This window comes from Lygodium microphyllum, chromosome 3 (genome assembly GCF_053477565.2).
Source record: "Lygodium microphyllum isolate KBCC chromosome 3, Lygodium_microphyllum_v1.1.10, whole genome shotgun sequence".
Lineage (NCBI taxonomy): Eukaryota > Viridiplantae > Streptophyta > Polypodiopsida > Schizaeales > Lygodiaceae > Lygodium > Lygodium microphyllum.
Genome location: NC_141137.1, coordinates 171558354 through 171580952, shown reverse-complemented (window position 1 = coordinate 171580952; position 22599 = coordinate 171558354). Strand labels below are relative to the sequence as shown.

General features: G+C 45.9%; 1 protein-coding gene across 4 annotated transcripts in view; it reads left to right on the top strand.

Annotated features, from left to right (window-relative positions):
• Positions 1-4024: 4024 nt before the first annotated feature.
• LOC148039179 (S-adenosyl-L-methionine-dependent methyltransferases superfamily protein) overlaps positions 4025-22599 on the top strand; it is a 58510-nt gene continuing 39935 nt past the window's right edge. For 3 of the 4 annotated variants that reach the window (XR_015690368.1, XR_015690367.1, XM_087675074.1), the window contains exons 1-2: positions 4027-4777; positions 4859-4973. Coding sequence is in view for 1 of the 4 variants with exons in the window: in XM_087675074.1 (XP_087531200.1) it covers positions 4139-4777; positions 4859-4973 (754 nt within the window). In the remaining 3 variants the exon portion in view is untranslated. Of the gene's footprint in view, positions 4778-4858; positions 4974-22599 lie in introns of all 4 variants that reach the window. The other variant, XR_015690369.1, reaches the window with a different exon arrangement.

Genomic DNA, 22599 nt, shown 5'->3' with positions numbered 1-22599 from the left:
GGCCAACGTCGATGTAAACAGTTTTGTGGCATGGATGCAGTATTTCATTAATAAGGAACTAGACCAAGGAAAAACTGTGGAGACTACGACCACTAGGCAGAATAGACCGGCCACAAATGCCGAGTCTAGGTAGGATCGGAAACACCAAAAGGTGGAAGCTTTGACCACTCCAATCCCTACTACTATAACGCCACCAAAAAACTATGATAAATATATTGTTGAACTACTCTCTTAGCCAAAGAAGGCAAAGGAGGAAATAAAAAAGGCGGTGGCTGAGTTGGAAGCAGAAAAGGAGTCGGTGGCAACCTTCCAGCTTGAAAAGACGATTAAAATAGCTATCCAACAAAAGGAGATCTTTGATCTAAAACAAGAACTAAAGGCCAAAGATGACAAGGAGGAAAGCTGGCGGCAACGGCTTTAATAAGAAAATCAAGAGCTAATGGAAATGCAAAGAGAATATAAACTTTTAATCATGCAACATGAAGATTTGGCAGCAAAAACAAAACGGATCGTATGAGGCATGGAAGAGTTTGCCACAAGGGAAGAAAAAAGGAAGTAAGAAGAGGAGCAACACCACAGAGAGATGGAAACCATGACCGAAAAGTTAAGCCTTGAAAGAAAAGAGCAAAAGAGAATGAGCAGGGAATTGGAAGTCCAGGAGCAGAGACTCATGGCCTTGGTTCAAAGACAAGGAGAAAGCATGGAGGAGATGAAAAAGAGAGCCAAAGAGTGGGTATGCCAAAATGAATAAAGAGTGAAGACCTTGGCGTGTCGCCTAACTCTCGTGGAAAAAGAGGAAGTCCTAGTAGAAAGCAGAGCAAAGACAACCCAAGTGGGCTTCAATACTCAACAACGAGCTTTCTTGAATACTTTGATGGATGCCACTCACACGAAATAAGGGAAGTCCCTTGAGGTGGTAAACAAGAAGCTGAGCATAGCATGTAGAGCTTTGCAAGTAGGGCTACACATGCCACCACAACCCGTTGTAGTTAGGTTGAGCCTTGATGAACAACACAAGTACATGTTGTTGACCGGCATGACCCCCAAAGATTGTTGCACTGGGGTTTGTAGAGGAGGTACATCAAGAAGATCGCCAAAGGGGTGAAGCTGAACTGCAATTTGACATAGGCATATTCGAAGAAGAAGTGATCCCACAACCCCCTTCACCCCACTCTAAAGAATAGCAGCAGTTAACAGACACATTCGTGGAAAGAAAAATTGTCCTGAGGGAAAAGAGAAAGAAAATGGTGGAAGAAGCAAGACAGAGATTGAGGGCCAAACCTATGGCACAGCCGTCCGCACCTCTTCCACCATGCCCACGTGACCTACCGGCCAGCTTCCATACATAACTCGTAGTCTAGGAGAGACAAAAAAAAGAGAAATAGCCTTTTAACTTCAGCTTCCTCCTCCCCAATGGCCTATGTAGAGTCCTTCCCCTTAAAGTAGTGGAAGAGGTGATCGGCGTTGGAAGCCGGCTAGGCAACCAATGGCTGGAAGAAAGAGAGAATAATCCCACCCTCTAGGGCACCAAGGATGCAGAGTTTTGACAAAATAAGGTTTTTGAAGTGCCTCAGTCTGTGCCCAGATATGAGTGCCAACCACTTTGCCGGAGATGCATTTGCGATGACAATGTGTTCTTTTGGATGGCTTATTGTAATACCCTCCCCTCTGAGAGAAACAACCCCAACTTCATGGCATATCCTCATAGGGTAGGAGTAGATTTTGATACAAACATCCATGGTTGGTACAATGTCCCCATCATATATAACCCTTGTACTACTACCTTAGCACAAGCCCTCACTTTTACCTTAGACAGCCTAGCTGCTACCATGACCCACTTCATTGCTGACTTCCCTCCTGTCTCGATCCCGCCTTCATTACCATACGCAACTACCTTAGGCTATTAAAATCTTACTTAAGCAAGATCCCACCTCGACAGAACGTGGTCTCTCCCCACTCTTTTTTGATCCTAACGCCATAGATAGGTGCGTAATGACCCGCTTAATGATGCGAGCCAGGCTTCTATCTTCCTTATGTGTAGCTATTCTTGAGGATATGAGTGACAACCAATTCACCCATTGTAACCACCCATTCCGCTCCACCACCTCTCTCCATGTCCGCTTGAATCTTAAGGGTTACATACAAAGCTGTAAATTTTTGAGTCACTCCATTAAATCCCCTTCCCCACCACATTCTAATGATGATAACTAGCAATTAGCTACTGTCCAAATCATGTAACTCATCATGAAAAAAAAAGAGAGAAGAAAAGAAAAGCAAAGAAAAGAAAAGAGAAGGCCAAACACAAAGATAACAAATAAATAACAATGAAAGGAGCACCCGACACATCCAAATACTATTCGCGACACATAGCTCACAATCATTGCACCTAGGGGTCCTCAAGCTAGGCATGTCCGGTGGCCTTGATCGGTTGGCTCTGTTCCTAACCCCCTAGTCATTTTGGACTCCTCACTTCATGCTTAGGGCACCTCAAGGGTAGGACATACCTAGGGAGGTAACACTCGCCTATGGTTAGACCTGTGACCCTAAGCTACACACACCGCACCTCCCTTCACATAAATGAGTTCCTCAAGTGTGGGACATCACTCAAACTTGCCTTGTGGTTAGTTGCTTGTGGTTAGACCCAGCTTTCCGTCTCACCAGTATGAGCACAAAGCATTGCACAGTGAGGTAAACACTCCCCTTAGGTAGAACATTTTCTCCTTTCAAGTACAACAAGATATTGCAAACCACCAACTTCGGAGGCCCCCATCATCCACTCGACATACCTTGGGTTCTCCATCCAAATCATTACCAAAGCTTCCTAATCAATGGAGTCCACATGTGGCCCTATCATTACCCCACCCTTCCACAACAAAGAGCTCGAAGTGCCATGGGACTAGCACCCATCTTGGAGGGGGGTAATGTTAACCTCAATTCGAGATAGCGGAAATATGAAGCAAAGAGTGGAAAAATGACAAAAAAAGAGCAAAGACGCAGAGGCGACCCTTAAAGCTAAGCTAAGGCAAAAAGCGCAATTTTAAATGGAAGGCACATAAAAAAAACTCTAAAAACTCTTGTAAAAGAGCGTCAAGCTCCCTCCTGTGCCATTTATAAAAGAATAGACGGGTGTGGGCTTAATGCATGAGGCAAGAAGAGGGAAATAGGAAAAATGACCTTGCCAGAACGGCCAGTCATGTAAGAAGGGATGAGTGCCCATCGGATTTTAGGGCTTGTATCTAAAGGTCAAAAAGTGAATGGAAGCTCATTCTTTAGTGTGTGGCTAACAGGAGCCATCTCTTCTTCTCTTCACCTTGCTTGTGTGTGTGCTCTTGAGAGAGGGAGTGTGAGGGAGTGAGTGTGTGGGAGTGAGGGATCAAGAGGGTGAAGCTCTTCACCATCTCCTCTTCTCTTATTCTTTTCTCTTCTCTTCTCTTCTCTTCTCTTCTCTTTTCTCGCGCGCACGCACCTATGGTGGATGGAGCTCGATGGAGGAGGCTTGAGGATGCTTGAGCTAGCATCTAGGATTGTGGAGCTACCGGTGTGTGCGAGGGAGGAGGCAACTCATTTTGGCATTGAGGTAAGCTCACTACATTCATAGGTTCAAAGGCGTGTTGATGAAAAAATCCTTATCCACAAAATAGTGTTGATGAAGCGTTGGCTTGAATTTGTAGGTAGTAGAGAACCATCAAGTGAACTTATCCTCCCCTAAGACCTGACCCATAAAATAGAAGTAGACATCAACAATCAAATAAAGGGAAAACTGTTGCTTAAGCCTTGCTAGGGAGACGACTGCTAATGCCTTAAAAGGTTTTCCACTTGGGCCCCAATGACTCCTCCCTCTTTAGATTATGAACTCGTAGGCTCTCTTAGAGGTCCTTCTCCACTCTTTGCATGCCCAGGAGGTTACCTCAAACCATAGATACAAACTCAAAAACCATGGGATCAACCACCATCTTTTGTGCCTTTCCTCCAATATTGTTTTCCCTTCCACATAGCAAGTTGCACGAAACCATATTTGTTTGCATGTCTTTTAAAGCGATGGCAATTGCATGGCCAAAGGTTAAAATGGTGGATACGATACCCACGGTCCTGGAATCTGTCTCGGAGTGTCCGGCTTGCATGTTGTTTGAGCTTTCCCATGGCGGAGAAACATTTTCCCACCTCTAACACTCCCGCGGGCGAAACAGAAGACAAGGAGCTAAGGAAGTCGGTAAGCTTCACGGTACGTCAAACGAGGACACACGAACAGGAAACCGCACGTAGAGAAGGAGAGGCCCAGGAGACAGAGCCTCAAGAAATAGAGACTCCGAGAGAGACTCCGAGCGTTGTTCTGCTCATCGAAGGCGGTACGGAACCGGCTGGACCCCAGGAGACAAAGGAAGAAGTGGATGGCTACAAGACAGCAGAGAATATAAGCATCACAGAAGATAAGGAAGCGCTTGAGTTGCAGGAGGCAAACGAAGAAGAGGATGTCGACAAGACGGCAAGTAATATAAACATCACAGAAGATAAGGAAGCGCTTGAGTTGCAGGAGGCAAATGAAGAAGAGCATGGCGACAAGAGAGCAAGTAATAGAAGTATCAAAGAAGACAAGGAAGCGCCTGAGTTGCGGGAGACAAATGCAGACAAGGATGACCACAAGGTGGAGCAGAACAGGAAGAGGAAGCATTCAGCAATAGCAGATGGCGATCAGCACAAGAAGGCGGATGAAGACGCTAAACACAGGAAAAAACATCGATTCGTTTATGGAAACTATTATCACTACTACGGCTACCGGGTAAATAAAAGTTGATGGTTATGTCGCAACTTAAGAATGCCCTTGCTTTGGACTGTCATTGTTACCTCCATCAACATGCAGATGCTGAAGGGCTCAACCGAAGATCCACGATTGCACTTCTTCCACAAAGACTGGTTTGAAGGGAAGGACTGCCTCGACATTGGTTGCAATGCAGGAAACCTGACCATTGCCATCGGTAGGCTCATCATGGATTTCAGTTCACTAATTTTCTTACTGAACCACAGCCATGGTTCTGATGCCAACACATGCATTGCGGACAAATTCAAAACTAAACCACGTAGAACCATTGAGTAGATATCTCAGAAGTAACATATTCCTTACCTAGGGCTATTGGGTGCAACTTTCTACATGTTTCTTTGCTCAATTCAAGTACACTTTCATAACCACCAACCCTTTATTGGTAGGGTTAGGTGTGTAGAGTGTTGAGGTTCGGCTTCCGTGCAGTGCATTAGAAGCTTGAATAAGCACGTATTTCCAAAATTTAGTTGTCCTTAGTATGAATGCCTCATGTTTTCTTTCTAAAATTACACCCTCGAGTCCAGAAAATGCTTCACATGTGGCCATATGCCAATTTCACTCATTTGATTGGCTTACATGACTTCTAGAATTGATCACTTGGTATTGAAATGCCACTTGCTTCTTACTTCTAACAAGGACAGTGAGAGAATTGGCCTTTTCCATAGTTGAAGGTCAAATTGTGATGTCCCCTACGTTGTTGACGATAAAATTGTTGGAAATCTTGAGCTTGGGCTAGCTTGAAAGAAAGAATAAGAATGATCTTTTGCCATATAGTTATCATTTGAATTTAGAATATATTGTTGCAATGCCTTCTAATTGAGTGGAGGTTGTGTTAGCATTTGAGTCATCCCCTGGACAGGCTGTATTAGGGTTTCTGCACAGTTAGGGTTTGGTATAGTAGACAGATTACAGAGGACACGTCAGCAGTCGGACAACAGACAGAGTACAGTGCCATGTCAACGGCCAACTACATCAGCAGACTGCGCAGGTGCCACGTGGCAGCCTACAGTGAAGTCGGACAGTTTTCTAGGCATTATTTTATTGCAGCCGGTTGCATTAAATGCAGTCGACTTGTTTATTTTATGCCTTTTATTTCTGCTTTATATAGCAGTCCTCCAACACATTGTTGGTATATTATTCAGTGATTTCAGATTTTGATCTTGAGATCTGTTGGTTGAGACAGACTGTGCTCGGGTTGATGGAGATCGAGGTCATAAAGTCGGAGACCTACGTAGATATTTCCTCTGCTCCCTTGTGTATTTCTGCACTCTTATACATCATACTACACCGCATATTTTGTGCGTTTACACCGTTTCCTTTTCTCTCTCTGTGTTCACTCTCCCTTAGTCTTTGTTCTACGCTTCCGTATTGCTGCACTCTGACATGGTATCAGAGTGGTGAAGATGGATTGACTGAGGGCTGAACCTATCTGAAGAGGAGATTTCAGCGTGACACAAGGTTGTGTTTCCAGGATTTGAGGGCGAGCTGGAGGGCTGCGCACGGGATCAAGGCTGAAGCGAGAGTGGGCGTGTGGGAAAGGAGTCTAATCGGTGAATTTGCTACAGGTTATTGTTTTTTCGAAGAGGAGAAAGGCTGTGTTTGAGGCCTTCCATTGCAAATTTTACCTTTTCATCGCCTCTGGTGGGTGAAGAAGGTTTGGGTAGCAGAGGAACCAGTCCTAGGAGGCTGTGTTTTCATAGTCAGAGGGGGCTGCTTTTGCGTTTGTGCAGGCATTGCAGGTTAACATGTCTACAGAGGCTGATTTGGAGTTTCAGACAATCATGGACAAGAAGGTGCTTATCCTACCGGCTCTTCAATGGATCAAAAGCTTGATGGTGACAATTACGCATCTGGCGGGTGATGATGTTGGCCATTTTAGAGTCTTATGATTTGGCAGAACTGGTGATGGAGGAGATTAACAGGCCCTTGGTGAGGGATGAGTCCAAACTCTCTTCCAATGTTTGTGCGGAGTTGACCAAGGCTCAGTCTCATTGAGACAAACTGAATGCCAGGATTCAATCTTTTCTGTTTCTGTCTTGCACCATAGCCGTGATAGCTCACATCGAGCGCTTGACGGTGGCTCGTGAGATACGGTTGGAGCTCGACCAGATGTTCAACTGGATGACTCTGATGAAGAGGGTTTCTTTGGAGGTGCAGATGCGGACTTTGTTCGTGAATAAGTCTTCCTTGCTTCGGGAACACATCAACAAGCTTCGGCAGCTTTAGATGCAGGTTCAAAATACGGGGAAGCCTATTTTCTCCGAAGACATGGCGATTACTTTACTATCCCAGTTGCCGCCACGATTCGGTACTTTTTATTTCGCTCTTATTGCTTCAGGGCGGGAGTCGACTCTTCGGTGGGAAGAGTTGGCTCTTATGGTCTTGGACCAGGAGGAATAATTGAAGGGACAGAATGCTTCTAAATTGGAGGCATTGGTTGGTCAAGCCTCTCAAAAGAAGGGGAAGGACCAAAAGAAGGAGGAGGAGGACAACAAATCCAAGAAGGACAAGGAGAAGCAATCGATTTGCCATATTTGTGGAAAGACCGGTCACTGGAAGGAGGATTGCTCCGACAAAGACAAGAAGGATACCAAGAAGAAGGACAGAAGGACTTTGGAGCGGTGGCTGCACCCTCATCAGCTGCTTTTCTACACTTACTAGTCATTGAGGACTCTACCAACAACTTTTGATGCTGTGATGACAGCTCCCCAGGCTCGAGAGTGGATTGTGGACATTGGTGTCTCACGGCACATGACTCCTTCTTCCGTTGGTATTGCCCATTTGTGACCTTCGCGTGGGCAGATTTTCATTGGAGATAGCTCTTCTGTGTCTATTGCTGCACGGGGTGAGATGCAACTTATTCTAGATGGACGTGGTGGTACCCACACCTCTGAGGTGTTGCATGTGCCAGGATTGGGATATCATTTACTTTCGGTTCATAAGATTTGTGCTCTTGGTCTCTTGGTGGAATTTGATAGTGATACTATTCGAGTCCTTGATCGTGGATCGAGGAAGGTTTTCTCTGCAGGGTATGAGGAGAATGGAGTCTACAAATTGAAGTCTTCTTCAGCTCTTACTTCTCAAACACAGTCCGAGCTATGGCATGCTCGGTTTGGCTACCTGAACTACGAGTATTTTCGGAAGGCGTCGCGAGGGTCGTTTGTTTGAGGCTTGCCGGCCATAGTGGTGAGCCATCAGCCATGTGTCTCTTGCATTCGTGGGAAACTGCATTGGGATACGATTCCCGATAAAGCTTCTAGGAGATCTACTTTACCCATGGAGCTTGTATCTACGGATCTTTGTGGCCCGATGAGGACTGAGCCTCTGAAAGGGAGCTTGTACTTCATGTTGATCGTAGATGACTATAGCAGGATGACTTGGGCCTATTTCTTGACTTTGAAGTTGGAGGCTTTTTCTCATTTCAAGGATTGACTTCTCTTTGAGGAGAACCGTTCTGGCTGGCGACTGAAGACCTTGCGTTCAGACAAGGGAGGTGAATTTATGTCTAATGTTTTCATATGTCTTACAAGTCCATTCTCTGGCAATGAATTGCGAAATTGCTGATTTCATGCTGCAAGAAAATTTGGGTGTTGAGAACATTCCCCAAGAGAATGGCATTTTGGAGCGGAAGAACCAAAGTGTGATCGAGATGGCATGCACCATGGTGGAGCACTGACAGACACCTCAGTTTCTGTGGGCCGAGGCAGTGGCTACCACAGCTCACATCCTTAATCGATCTCCCACTTCGGCCGTTGACATGATGACACCTTTTGAGGCTTTACTTCGGGACTAAGCTTGATGTCTCTTATTTCAGGATCTTTGGGTGTGACGCTTATGTGCACATTTCGACGACGCAGCGTGATAAGTTCGAGGCAACTTCCCAATGGCAGGGTTTTGTTGGCTATAGCTCCCAATCCCAAGGTTATCGTTTGATTGATCCCGTCAAGCGGGATGTCTACACGAGTCCGGATGTGCGGTTTGTGGAAGTATTGGCCCCATAGAGGGGTGTGAGGAGCTCTCTGTCCTTGGAGATCTAGGGGAGAGTTGGGCTCCCGAGACAGTTTCTTTGGAGCCAGAGCCTCTTGATGGAGATTCTTCTTCGGATTCAGAGTCTTCTCTTCTACCGGCCACCCCTGAGGAGCTTCCGCCAGTGGATGTTCCTGAGTCTTCAGCTGATGGAGAGCGACGGGGAGAGGTTTATCCTCCTCGTTGGGCCCATGACACCCTTCGAGATTCAAGGATCGAGGGGTTCCCTAAGGAGTGGGAACCGCAGGATGAACCGCGGAGGTCATGGAGAAACCAGGCACATTCTTCAAAGCTTGTCTGCTCCAACTATTGTTTACTGACCCGTGTTATGCAGGATTGAGAGCCCACTTCAGTGAAGGAGGCTTTGCAGTTTGATCATTGGCAGAAGGCCATGGAAGCCGAGTTGGAGGCTATTGAGAGGAATGGCACTTGGTCTCTTGTGCCTCGTCCCTCTCACAAGAAGGTGATTGGTGTCAAGTGGGTCTTCAAGGCCAAGTATCTTAGCGATGGTTGTTTGGACCATCACAAGGCTCGTCTTGTTGCTAAAGGTTTTGCTCAGTGTCCCGGTATTGATTTCTGTGTACTTTTGCCCCCATTGCTTGTATGGCGACTATTCGAGCTGTTCTTGCCTTGGCTGGCCATAGGAGATGACCTGTTTATCAGTTGGATGTGAAGTCGGTCTTTCTGAATGGTGATTTGCAGGAGGAGATCTATGTTGAGTAGCCTCTTGGCTTTGGATCCTCGGATGGGAAAGTTTACAGGTTGAAGAAGGCCTTGTATGGTCTCAAGCAGGCTCCACGTGCATGGAACGAGAAAATTGACTCGTTGCTTCAGTCGAAGTTGGGATATCGGCGCTCCAAGGTATCCGCAGCTTTATGTGCACACTTCCGAGGTTGGTCGTGTGTTGTTTGTGTTATATGTTGATGATTTGATTTTGACAGGGTATCATGCACAGAAGGTCCAAGAGACCAAGACAGCTTTACATCAGGCATTTGAGATGACGGATTTGGGGCTTCATTTCTTCTTGGGTCACGAGATTTATCAGTCTCAGAGGGGGATTTTCATCTCTTAGCAGAGGTACATTTAGGAGCTCTTGGTGACTTTTGAGATGGAGACTTGGCGGCCCATTACTACTCCTATGGATCCAAATTGGAAGGCCACTTCACACTCAGATTCTCCCTGATGGATACTTCACGCTACCGTCAGTTGATTGGATCCTTGATTTGGCTTCTCAACACTTGTGTTGATCTTTGTTTTGCTGTGGGTCTTTTGGCAGGTTCATGACAGAACCCAAACAGGTGCATTGGCAGGCTGCCCTAAGGATTCTTCGGTATTTGAGGGGGACCTCTGACTTAGGGATTTCTTATCCCGCAGGTATAGATGCTTTAGATCTGGTTCTTGCAGGTTGGAGTGACTCAGATTGGGTTGGCGATGTGGACCACTGACGGTCTACTACAGGCTACTGTTTTATCTTGGGTATAGGTATTCTCTCTTTGAGTAGCAAGAAGCAGCCCACGGTAGTCCTTTCTTCCACTGAGGCGGAGTATCGGGCTGCATCTTCCACTACATGTGAGGTTGTGTGGCTTTGGAGATTGTTGGAGGAGCTTGGCTACCCCAGACTCGTCCTACTCTTCTGCGGTGCGACAATGAGAGTTGCATTGCCTTGGTACGGAATCCCGTATTCCATGCCCGGACAAAGCACATTGGGAGAAGCTTCTAGATGGGACCATTGATGTGGAGTATTGCAAGACGGAGGATAATCTTGTAGATTTGTTGACAAAGGCGCTTCCCTAGGCTCTTCTTCGGCAGCATTCCAGATCCCTCAGTTTGATGCCTCGTCCAGGATCTGAGAGGGGGTGTTAGCATTTGAGTCATCCCCTGGACAGGCTGTGTTAGGGTTTCTGCACAGTTAGGGTTTGGTACAGTAGACAGATTACAGAGGACACGTCAACAATCGCACAACAGACAGAGTACAGTGCCACATCAGCAGACACGTCAACAGTCGCACAACAGACAGAGTACAGTGCCACGTCAGCAGCCAGCCACAACAGCGGACTGCGCAGGTGCCACATGGCAGCCTGCAGTGCAGTCAGACAGTTTTTTAGGCATTATTTTATTGCAGTCGGCTGCATTTAATGCAGCCGACCTGTTTATTTTATGCCTTTTATTTCTGCTTTTTATAGCAGTCCTCCAGCACATTGTTGGTATATTATTCAGTGATTTCAGATTCTAATCTCGAGATCTATTGTTTGAGACAGGCTGTGCTCGGGTTGACAGAGATCGAGATCATCAAGTTGGAGACATACGCAGATATTTCCTCTGCCCCCTTGTGTATTTCTGCACTCTTATACAGCATACTACATTGCAGATTTTCTGCGTTTACACTGTCTCCTTTTCTCTCTCTCTCTCTCTCTCTCTCTCTCCTCTCTGTGTGTTCACTCTCTCTCGGTCTTTATCCTACGCTTCCGCATCGCTGCACTCTGACAGGTTGTTGGTATATTGATGAAGGTTTTCTTTAATTGGCGGTCTTGCTATCAAGATTGACTTGCCCTTGAAGCGAAAGTTTCCTTGATATCTAATGAACTTTGTAATATACAAGATGCTCTTAAAAGCTTATTTATTGTAGTGTTTTAGAAATCATACTGTTATTTATGAATTTGCTTAGTTCCTTCCTATGCGGTGTTAGGACTTAATTCTCGGATATCCAATATGGCACTTGTAGCATTTAACCTTGGGCCATTTAGTGACTAGGGGTGAACATATGTGCTTAGATTAGGGTGTTTAAGTAGCTCTGTAATGGCTCAATTGTACCTTTATCTTGTGTGATCGGCACACTTGGACTCTAGGCCAATAGGATGTCATGTCCTTACATAGAAATGATGCGGGTTGGTGATGTGGAATGGTGAGCTTTATGATGCAAGCATGGCTAATCATACTAGTTTTAGGCATGGTAGTAAACCTATTTGGCTTTATAGTGGGGAGTTGAGCTTGATATCCATGCCTCTTATGTTTTCTCTCTATGTGAGAATAGTTGCAATGTGTCTTGAGTACAGGTTGAATATAGGTGGGACTTCCATATGTAGGTTTGATCTAGATTGGTGTTTTATAATTCATTGATATCAAAGTAACAATGTGCTTTGTAGCATGTGATTCAATGACATGCAAGGAAACCACTAAAAGCTCTTGGACGCACAAGCATGCCCCATTCTTTAGGGGTCCACCCTTCCTTGAAATGGGGTGATATGGGATGCTTCTAGTGAGAAAGGTGGATGTGGGGACACATGCAAGCAGATGATGGGTACAATGAAGAAATTCTTACTTTTGGAATGGTTGGTATTTGATATTGGTTAATGGCAATGGAGAGGATAATGCAAAATCTCCTCTCTTTGTTTTGTTGGTGAAATGGACCCAACAAAGTTGCAATTAGCAAGCTTGCATCTAAGCACATTAATGGAGAATGCGTGGGATTGGAGTTTCAACTACTGCCAAGTTATCCTTTGTCTTATAACACACCACATGAATAGTCTCATCCAAGAGCTTTTCCCAAATGAAATGGTATTGTATCTCAATGTGCTTTGTCCTAGTATGAAATATAGGATTTTGTGCCAAAGCAATGAAACTCTCATTGTCGCTATGAATTGTAGTAGGACTTGTTTGTGGATAGCCAAGCTCTCCCAGCAACCCTTGAAGCCACATTGTCTCACATGTATTAGAAGACATTGCTCTTTGCTCTATACTGTACCATGTAGATGATAGGGCAATTGTGGGTTGCTTCTTACTACTCCAAGAGATAGAGTAAAGCAATAGCCTTTGTTGACCTCTTGTGGTCAACATCTCCTAGGTCGGGGATCCCCTTGTGAAGATATGCTAGGGTTTGCACTGAGGAAACACAACATGTACACCAAGATTGAAACACAAAGACTCGAACAGAGATAAACAAAACTCAAACCCTAAATGCAAAACACAAAATGCAAAAACTCTCAACTTAAACACAAAGAGGAGAAACTCTGAAGTGAATGAATGCTGTAAATGAATGTGAGAGTGTACAGAATGCCGAAGGGTAGAGCAATGCAGTATTGGAGAGTGACGTCCATTGGAGATGGATCCCAAGTGTTGTGACCACTGGTGGGAGTGTTGGAGTGCTGGAAACACCAAACATTGATCACCAAAGTGTTAGGGAATTGAGGCGACAAGAAGAGAGGTGTTTGCTAATGTAGATGGCCTACTGGACAGCAAAAACGTAGGTACTGTAGTAGTCGCCTGGTGGGGGAGATGGCAATAGCTTGTCGCTTGGCACTAGATATTGTGAAAACACAGGTTGATTAGGTGCTATGATGAGACGGTAGATGGAGACCTTCAAAGGCACATCTAGGCAATCATTTCTATGTGTTGGGCAATGTGAGAGGAGTCTTCTCTACTTCTCTTCTTGGTTGGATATTTGTGTTTACAACAGCCAATCCTCTTCGCCTAGCAATGTGTGTTTCCTTTGTAATCGGATACTCCTTGTTTGTATGGTGGCTTGATGGACCCTGATTATTTGGAGGACACCTCTTATTTTTTGTTTTCCTTCCAGTAGTAGCATCTTCTTTGTTTTTTTGTAGGTATTTCTTGAAGGATATATATGGCTGGCATGTATGCTTTGGGGGATCGCATGATTTGGGATGATTTAGACAAACCACTATCCTATCTCCCTTTCTTGCTATATTCTTCTAAGGTTTCTAGTTCCCGATTTGCATTGATGGCATCTCTTGATTCGGTGCTAGTCCTATCCTCTCTTCTCGCATTCGACAAGCTAGATGGGACGAACTATCCTCTTTGGTTGTGCTGTCCAACCAGCTTGTCCGACTTGCTGCCATGTGTAACCTATTGTTTGACCTGCCACGTGTCATTTGTACTGACTGCTCCTAATGCTTCTGATGCTCCTGCGTGTCTAGGGAATGACCAATTGTCTAGCTCTAACACCCCCTCTTAGATTTTGGACATGGCAGAAGGCTAAGGGATCTAGAGTGTTGTTGGAGTAAAGCTTGAGGAAGCGCCTTTGGTAAACAAATTTGCAAGATTGTCCTCTGTCTTGCAGCAGACTAGGGAAATTGTGAGAGTGCGCAACGGAAGAACACGAACACAGAGGAGGAGAGAGAGAGAGCAGAAAATGAAGGAAGAAAATCTGCACTGACTGAAATGAATGCTGAATACACTGAAATGGATGATCAGTCCCTGCACGCAGCCCAAAGCGTCAGTGAGGGCACCAGATCAGGCTGATGATGACAGCAGCACTGAAGACGGAGGAAGATGACGGAGTCGGAGTGTGCACCTGCCAAAGGAGGAGGGAAGATGATAATACAATTGACTGCCAAGTGGGAAATGGCTATAAATAGCCAAAAAACCCAAAAACTGGCCGACCTGAAATTTGAGGCCATAAATATGTCGGACCAGCATTTAATGCTGGTAAAAATGCCAGGAATGCTCAGAAAAATCCCGGAAAGGGTGGACAATGTCCGGCAGGTGAGGCAAGCTAAAGAATGCAGAAACTGCCCCGGGAAATGCACATAAAATCCCGATTGGAGGAGAAAATGCACTAAAATGCAATAAACTGTGTGCTCTAGAATGAGCTATCTCCTCCGTCAAAACAAGTGATAGACAAGTCAGAGCTCCTAAAGTCCTCATCTGACTCAGACTGAGGCTCACAGGCAGGAGATGACAAGGCATGACAAACATGACTGCTAACACCCCCTCTCAGATCCTGGATGTGGCAGAAGGCCAAGGGAGAAACGGATCCTGGGGTGGCAAGAGGAATGCCAAGGTCGATGAAGTCCGTCGATGTAGACTGCTGCTGAAGGAGCTCCTCACGATCCTGGGAATCCCCCTCTAAAACACTAGGGGCCAGGGAATCCACAGCTGCATCACCGAGATCGTCCCCCTCTGAAAGGGATGGGGGGTACGAGGGAACCACCGGAGGAGAGGGTGGGGGATGGGAAGGAACCTGTGGAATAGAAGGTGCACAAGCGGGAACGGGTGTAGCAATATACTGCCTCGGAGGACCCTGCATCAAAGAAGGGGAATGGAGCCTGTAAAGCCCGCTCTCCTGCCAACCTGTAGATAAGACAGCTCCTGCAAGAGAATCCTCAATAACAACGGCATGCTCGGTGAAGATCACTCGTATGCCAAGCCTCGTAAGACCATAAACTGAGAGGAGGGGAAGGCCCAAATCCGGAACATGTAGGGCCTGTGAAAAGGAGCTCGAAGGTCATCCCGCACTAATAGGCACCGATAAAATGTCACCAACAGTGACTGAACCCTGTGATGGACGGAGATCTTGTAACAAATCACCTCGGGGAGTCATATGACTCGAAGCACCACTGTCCACTAACCAAGGCTGCGCAGAAGACACTGCAGCCACGGAAGAAGGATCCTCCTCCAAAGCATGGATATGAAGGAACATTGACTCATGGGTAACAACTGGTGTAGAGGTAGAAGAAGGCTCCGATGTAGATCCATCCTTCGCTCCCGGACGAAGGTGAGGGTACTTCTTCCAGCATTTCTCCTCGGGATGTGTCCCTTTCCCACAGTGTGGGCACTTCGGTCTCTCTGAATCTGAGTCAGAGCCTGAAGCACTGTCCTTCTTCTTAGCCTTTGACTTCTTCTTCTTCTTCTGTCCTCCTGAACCTGCAACAAAGGCTCTGGTGGAGTCGGATCCACTAGCACTGACCTCTCTGAGTCGCTCGTCATGCTCCAAGACAAGCGGGGATAGCTCCTTCCATAGAAGCTTCTCACGGGTCCTCGATGTAAGAAGGCTGGTGTAGAAGACATCAAACCGAGGCGATGGCAGCTGAGTCAAAAGAATCATAGCCATGTCTTCAGAAGATATCGTCCGACCGAGGGATGCAAGCTCATCCCTCATATCCTGTAATCTCTTGATGTGGTCCTTCATGAAAGGACTATCATCAATAGCGAGCATCCGCAACTTCTTTTCAAGAGATATCCAGTGGGCAAACGTCTTCTGTTGATAGAGAGACGCGAGCTTTCTCCACACGTCTGCTGGAGTCTTCAACCTGTGAACATGAACAAGGACAGAATCTTGCAAACTCAGAAAGAGGAAAGATCTGGCTCTTGAACTGAGCCGATCCCATAATGCTGCACGATCCATAGATGTCCCATCTGTGGGATCCACCTTAGGCCGGGGAATAGGAACAGAAACAAGCTCCCAAAGATCGAAGGAGTCCAAGATACACTCCACCTTGCAGGACCATAGGGAAAAGTTGGAGCCATCCAACCAGTCCTCTTTGGGCAGCTAAGGAAGTACGGGTACCTGTATAGGGGGTACCAAAGGCTGCATCTTCGGCCCACTGGAAGGGGCTCGCCAAGATACATGAATAGAAGGGGGACGGGAAAGAGGAATAGACTCCGGACGATGGTCCTCGTGATAGAAATCACGCCTCCGTTCAGATGAGTGTCGAGACAAAAGCTCGTCATCTGAGTCATCAAAGCCTGTAAACTGATGAGACATCTTCCAATCTGCAAAACACCAAAAAAAGTTGTGCCGATGTCGAAATATGACCAGCAATGTGGTCACCAACCACCAAGACGCAGGCTGAGAATGACTACAAACACCTGTATCTGCAAAACGCAAAGATAACTGATGACGATCACCAGAAAAGAGACCACCAGCACCAGGAAACAGCCAGGAAAGGAGTCGCCAGCAGGAAATGTGCCGCCTGGAGTGGAAGCGACCAGCAGAACAGCAAAACGCAGCCTGTAGATGAGTCGCCCAGCAGAAGGAGGGACAGCCTGGTGGAAAACGCAGGGTTGTTGCGTCGCTGGATGACGTGGCAGCCTCTGTAGACAGCGTGGACAGAAAACGCAGGCTGAAAAGCCTCCAGAAGAAGTTGCCTGGCAGTTGTTGATCAGATGGCAGCAGCAGTAAGGTATCTCACTCCTGAGGGTATGTCCTCCGTGCTCTCAATCAGGCTCTGATACCATGTGAGAGTGCGCAACGGAAGAAGAACACGAACATAGAGGAGGAGGAGAGAGAGAGCAGAAAATGAAGGAAGAAAATCTGCACTGACTGAAATGAATGCTGAATACACTGAAATGGACTGATCAGTCCCTGCACGCAGCCCAAAGCGTCAGTGAGGGCACCAGATCAGGCTGATGATGACAGCAGCACCGAAGACGGAGGAAGATGACGGAGTTGGAGTGTGCACCTGCCAAAGGAGGAGGGAAGATGATAATACAACTGACTGCCAAGTGGGAAATGGCTATAAATAGCCAAAAAACCCAAAAACTGGCCGACCTGAAATTTGAGGCCATAAATATGTCCGACCAGCATTTAATGCTGATCCGACCAGCATTTAATGCTGGTAAAAATGCCGGGAATGCTCAGAAAAATCTCGGAAACGGTGGACAATGTCCGGCAGGTGAGGTAGGGTAGAGAATGCAGAAACTGCCCCGGGAAATGCACATAAAATCCCGACTGGAGGAGAAAATGCACTAAAATGCAATAAATTGTGTGCTCTAGAATGAGCTACCTCCTCCGTCAAAACAAGTGATAGACAAGTCAGAGCTCCTAAAGTCCTCATCTGACTCAGACTGAGGCTCACAGGCAGGAGATGACAAGGCATGACAAACATGACTGCTAACAGAAATAGTCTCATCCAAAATCTTCTTTCGAATGAAATGGTATTGAATCTCAATATGCTTTGTTCGAGCATGAAACATAGTATTCTTGACCAATGTAATGCAACTCGTTGTCGCATTGAAGAACAGTAGGACCTGTCAGTGGGCAACCAAGCTTCTCTAGGAGCCTGTGAAGTCACATTGTATCACATATAGTAGAAGATGCCGCTCGATACTCTACCTCAGTCAAAGATAGAACAACCATGGAGATTGCTTCTTGCTGCTTAATGAAACATCACCAACACCCAAGGTAAAGCAATAACTTGTCGTGGACCTCCGATGATCCACATCACCAACCCAATCTGAATCACTCCATCCTATAAGTACCAAGTCCGTAGTACCTGTGTCAGCGGGATAATAGATCCCAAGATTAGTAGTTCCCCATAGGAACCACAAAATCCTTTGAGCAGCCTACCAATGCACCATCTTGGGTTCACTCATGAACTCTGCCAGCACACCTACAACATAACATAAGTCAACACGAGTATTAAGAAGCTAGATCAAGGAACCAACCAACTGCCTATAACGGGTAGCATCCGCCAAAGGAGAATTTGAATGAGCTGTAGCTTTTCAATTCGGGTCCATAGGAGGTGTAAGAGACTTGCATCTCTTCGTCTCACATGTAGTCAAGAGCTTCTATACATACCGTCGTTGGGAAATAAAGATCCTCTCTAGTCTAATAGACCTAGAAAGAAGTGTCCCATATCCATCATCTCAAACTTTTCATGATTGGTGCCTTCGTTTGCTCGACCATCTAAGTATGGTTACATGTCACAATTAACTCATCCACATAAAGGACAAACAACACACGACCTCCACCTGAGGTGTGTACATACAACTGGGGGTCGGCTTTGGAACATCGATACTTCAATTTCTCTTGGAGGAACGAGTCAATCTTCTCATTCCAAGCACGGGGAGCTTACTTAAGGCCACAGAGAGCCTTCCGCAACCTGTACACCTTACCATCAGAATGCTCAACATAGATCTCCTCCTTCAACTCCCCATTTAAGAAGGAAGACTTAACATCCAGTTAATAGACGAGCCATCGCCTATGGCTAGCCAAAGTATGATGGAAATCAATAGACCGGCCATCGTCTATGGCTAGCCAAAGTAGCCATCCGAGCTGTAGGAGCAAAAGTATCATGGAAATCAATGCGTGGGTGCTGTGCAAAACCTTTAGTAACAAGGCGAGCCTTGTGCTTGTTCAATGTGCCATCATTGCGGTACTTGGTTTTGAAGACCCATTTGACTCCAATAATCTTCTTATGAGGAGGCTTCAGCACAAGATACCAAGTGCCATTTCTCTCAATCGACTCCAGCTCCTACTCCATTGCTTTCCACCAATGATCATGCTGTAAAGTCTTCTTCACAGAGGTGGGCTCCGATCTTGCATGATACGAGTCATCAAATAGTAATTAGTGTAAACAAGCTTGGTGGTGTGTGCTTGGTTCCTCTAAGAACGCCGCAGGCCATCTTGCAGCTGCCACTCCTTAGGTATCCCTCAATCCTTGCATCACGAAGAGTGTCACGAGCCCAACAAGGAGGAGGTCAGGTCTCACCTTGTCGCTCTCCATTTGCTGAAGTTTTTGGAAGGGCCATTGATGGCAGGGGAGCAATCGGTGAATTTGGTGGCTAAGAACTAAGATCGTCATTGGAAGCAGAGTCCTCAAGAGGCACAGGTGTGAGAGGAACAATTGCTAGCGCGTAGCTATCACTAGGATCTCCAAGAATAGGGTGTTTCTCACCCCCCTCTAAGGTTGGAACTTCCACGAACCTAACATCACAGCTCGTGGAGACATCCTTGAAGGGAGGTGAGCCTTGAAGTGGAAGCATGAGCGGGAGCAAGAGCTATGGTGAAAGGAGAGAGAGAGAGAGAGAGAGAGAGAGAGAGAGAGAGTCTGATCAAAGATCAACAATGGTTAGTTAACAAAGCCAATGCTTTATGGGGTTTGCGAAAGCCCCGGTCTTGGTGGAGGGCAACTGTGATGGAAGGCTGGTTGAACAAGACCCCCTTCAAATGTAAAGTCTTTCTTTGGAGAGTGATGATTGGTGGTCTTCCGCTTGCGTCAGCTCTTTCCAAGCGACGAATCTCCAATGGCAACTGCTTCTTTTGCACCACTGCTGTGGAATCAGCCCGCCACAGATTTATTTCTTGTTCCGTCGCAAAAAAAGTCTGGTCCTTTTTGTCGGCTATTTGGCAAGGAGCGGTTGGATTCACCCTGCGCCCATTTGATTGGGTTTTCGGACAGCCCAAATACCCCACTCCTGCACAGCCACATATGAAACTCATGTATCATTTTCTCCGATATTGGGGCTGTTGGCATAACTGGACCATTAGGAATGCTTTTCTCTTTGACTCCGCCTATAATGTTCAGCGACATATTGCAAGGCTTAAGGGCCTTTTGTATTGGCAGTTCGATCTTCTCCGACATTCTGATTTGCTCTCTAGGGAGGACTTCCGTACCTGGCTTATGGCAATTTCATCTGCCCCCTTGCCATAACTTTGTAACTCGTAGCAATTAGCCCCTTTTCACATGATGGCCTGGAATTGGCGTCATGTTTCTTGTAATCAAGTTATCTTGTACTTTTTTTCGTAATTAATACAATTACCTTTTACGAAAAAAAAAAGAGAGAGAGAGAGAGAGAGAGAGAGACTCTCTAGATGTGGGAACTCCAACAGCCACAATGTGTGACCGGTCTTCCCTTTATTCAAATGTCACTGAAAGAATAAAGAATGAAGTGATAGTGATGGGCGCTCACCGCCTGCAATGTGCAAGCACGTGCAAGTACTGTCATAGTGTAGGTAGAGAACCTTCCGCGTAAAGGCGAATTTGTCTTAGTGAGGAGTGAAAAGAAAAAAGGAAAAGAAGATAATACAACATATACATAGATACAACATGATGAGTCTTGAGGAAAGATGTCGTCTCATCCAATGCCCATCAACCTCCTTAGGAAGGCAAAGCTCTTTGTAGAGAGGCTTTTTGTAGGTGCCTGCTTCAAGCCATAAAGACTCTTCCTCAATTTGCATACTAGGTGATTCTTGCCATGCTTTGCAAAGCCCTTAGGCTGCTTCATGTATATCTCATCATGCAAGTCCCCATGTAAGAAAGCCGTCTTTACATCCAACTGATACAAGGTATTCCTTGCCATGCTTTGCAAAGCTCTTAGGTTGCTCCATGTATATCTCATTATGCAAGTCCCCATGTAAGAAAGCCATCTTGACATCCAACTAATATAAGTCCAAGTCAAGTTGTGTAGCCAAAGCTAAGACTAAGTGTAGCGTGGTCATTTTAACCGCAGGAGAGACCTCATCAAAGTCAACACCATGCTCTTGCTTAAAACCCTTTGCTACCAATCTGGCCTTGTATGCCAGCCTAGGGTGTCCAAGAGTTTCATTTTGTACACCCACTTGCAAGGCAAAGCCCTATTGCCACTTGGCAAGGAAACCAAATGCCATGTATGATTCTTATGCAATGAGTCAATCTTAGATTGCATAGCCCTCTCCTAGGAGTGACTGTCATCCTTGCGCATAGCCTCATCATAGGTGAGAGGCTCTCTTGCATTTGTAACCAATACATAATTTATGGAGGGCTCATAATGGTCAGGAGGTCGTCTATCTCTAGTAGAATGCCTCAATGCAGGCTGTGTTGCTTGTCCAAGATCCTATTTAACATTGTGGCCATGAGCATCAACTATTATTACAGGTTGTCCAGCTGGCTATACAGGAGTAGGTGGCTCCTTTTGAAAAATAACCTTGCGGATCTGAACAACTTTCTTAGACTGCTTGTGCATTTTGTCCTCATGAAACACAACATCATGGCTGCGGATCCCAAATATGATATCCCATCTCACCTGCATCTTCATAGCCAAGGAAAATGCATTTCACACTTCTAGGATCCAACTTATTGCATTTGTTCTTCGGCACATGACAGAATGCCTCACATCCAAAGATATGCAAATGAACATAAGAGGGAGGCTTTCCTGTTCATACCTCCTCTGCAACTTGGAAGTCAATACCACTGCAAGGCGACCGATTAATGATATGTATAGCAGTAGTAACTGCCTTAGTCCAAAAATATTATGGTAAGCTAATCTAGCGAAGCGTGCTACGGATCCTCTCTTGGATAGTCCTATTCATGTGCTCAACCATGCCATTCTGGGGAGCGGTATAAGGGGCGGTCAATTGATGCTTAATACCCTGCTCATCACAAAAATGCTCAAAGGCACGTGAGATGTACTCACCCCCATTATTGGTCTTTAGGCATTTCAGCCTATGGCCAGATTGATTCTTTGCGAGAGTACGCCAATGCTGAAAGACGGCCAAGACATCAGATTTCTGCTTTATGGGATAAGCCCAAACCTTGACAAAGTACTTCGCACCCCTTAATGACAGACAAGGCATGAGTTCACACATCTGAATGCACAAGAGCCAAAGGCTCACCCATGCGTGGAATACCAGACTTTTTATGCGAATTCCTAGTCAGCTTGCCATATAAACAGTGATGACACGACTCAAAATGCAAGTAGCCAAAAGGTGGGAGATATTGCAAAGCACTGAGCATTTTCATTACCTTAAGCGACATGTGCCTAAGATGAGCATATTTGAGAGATACATGTGGGACAGAACCCACTGATGCAACATGGTCAATAGTACCAGATACAACCAAGGGGTAGAGGTTGCCAGTCTTGGCACCTCTTGCAAGAACAAGCCTGCCATGAGTTATCTTCCATGCAGAATCACCAAAGCATATATGATAACCTGCATTATCAAGCTACCCAGCAGACACAAGGCTTTTAGTTATTGCAGGTACATGATGTACATTATGCAAAACAAAAGTGCTACCAGAGGGAAATTGTAGAGTGACATCACCAATGCCAACAATAGCAAGAGATTGATCATCGCCTAAGCGCACATAACCAGATACACTAGGATAGGTATGAAACCACTCACAGTAGGGGGTCACATGAAAAGACTCACCCAAATCCAAGAGCCAACACTGTGCATGCATAGACAGAGCCTTGGTCAACTGAGAGGCATCACATGAAGAGGCTGCTAATATGTAGTCACCATCATACTTCTTAGG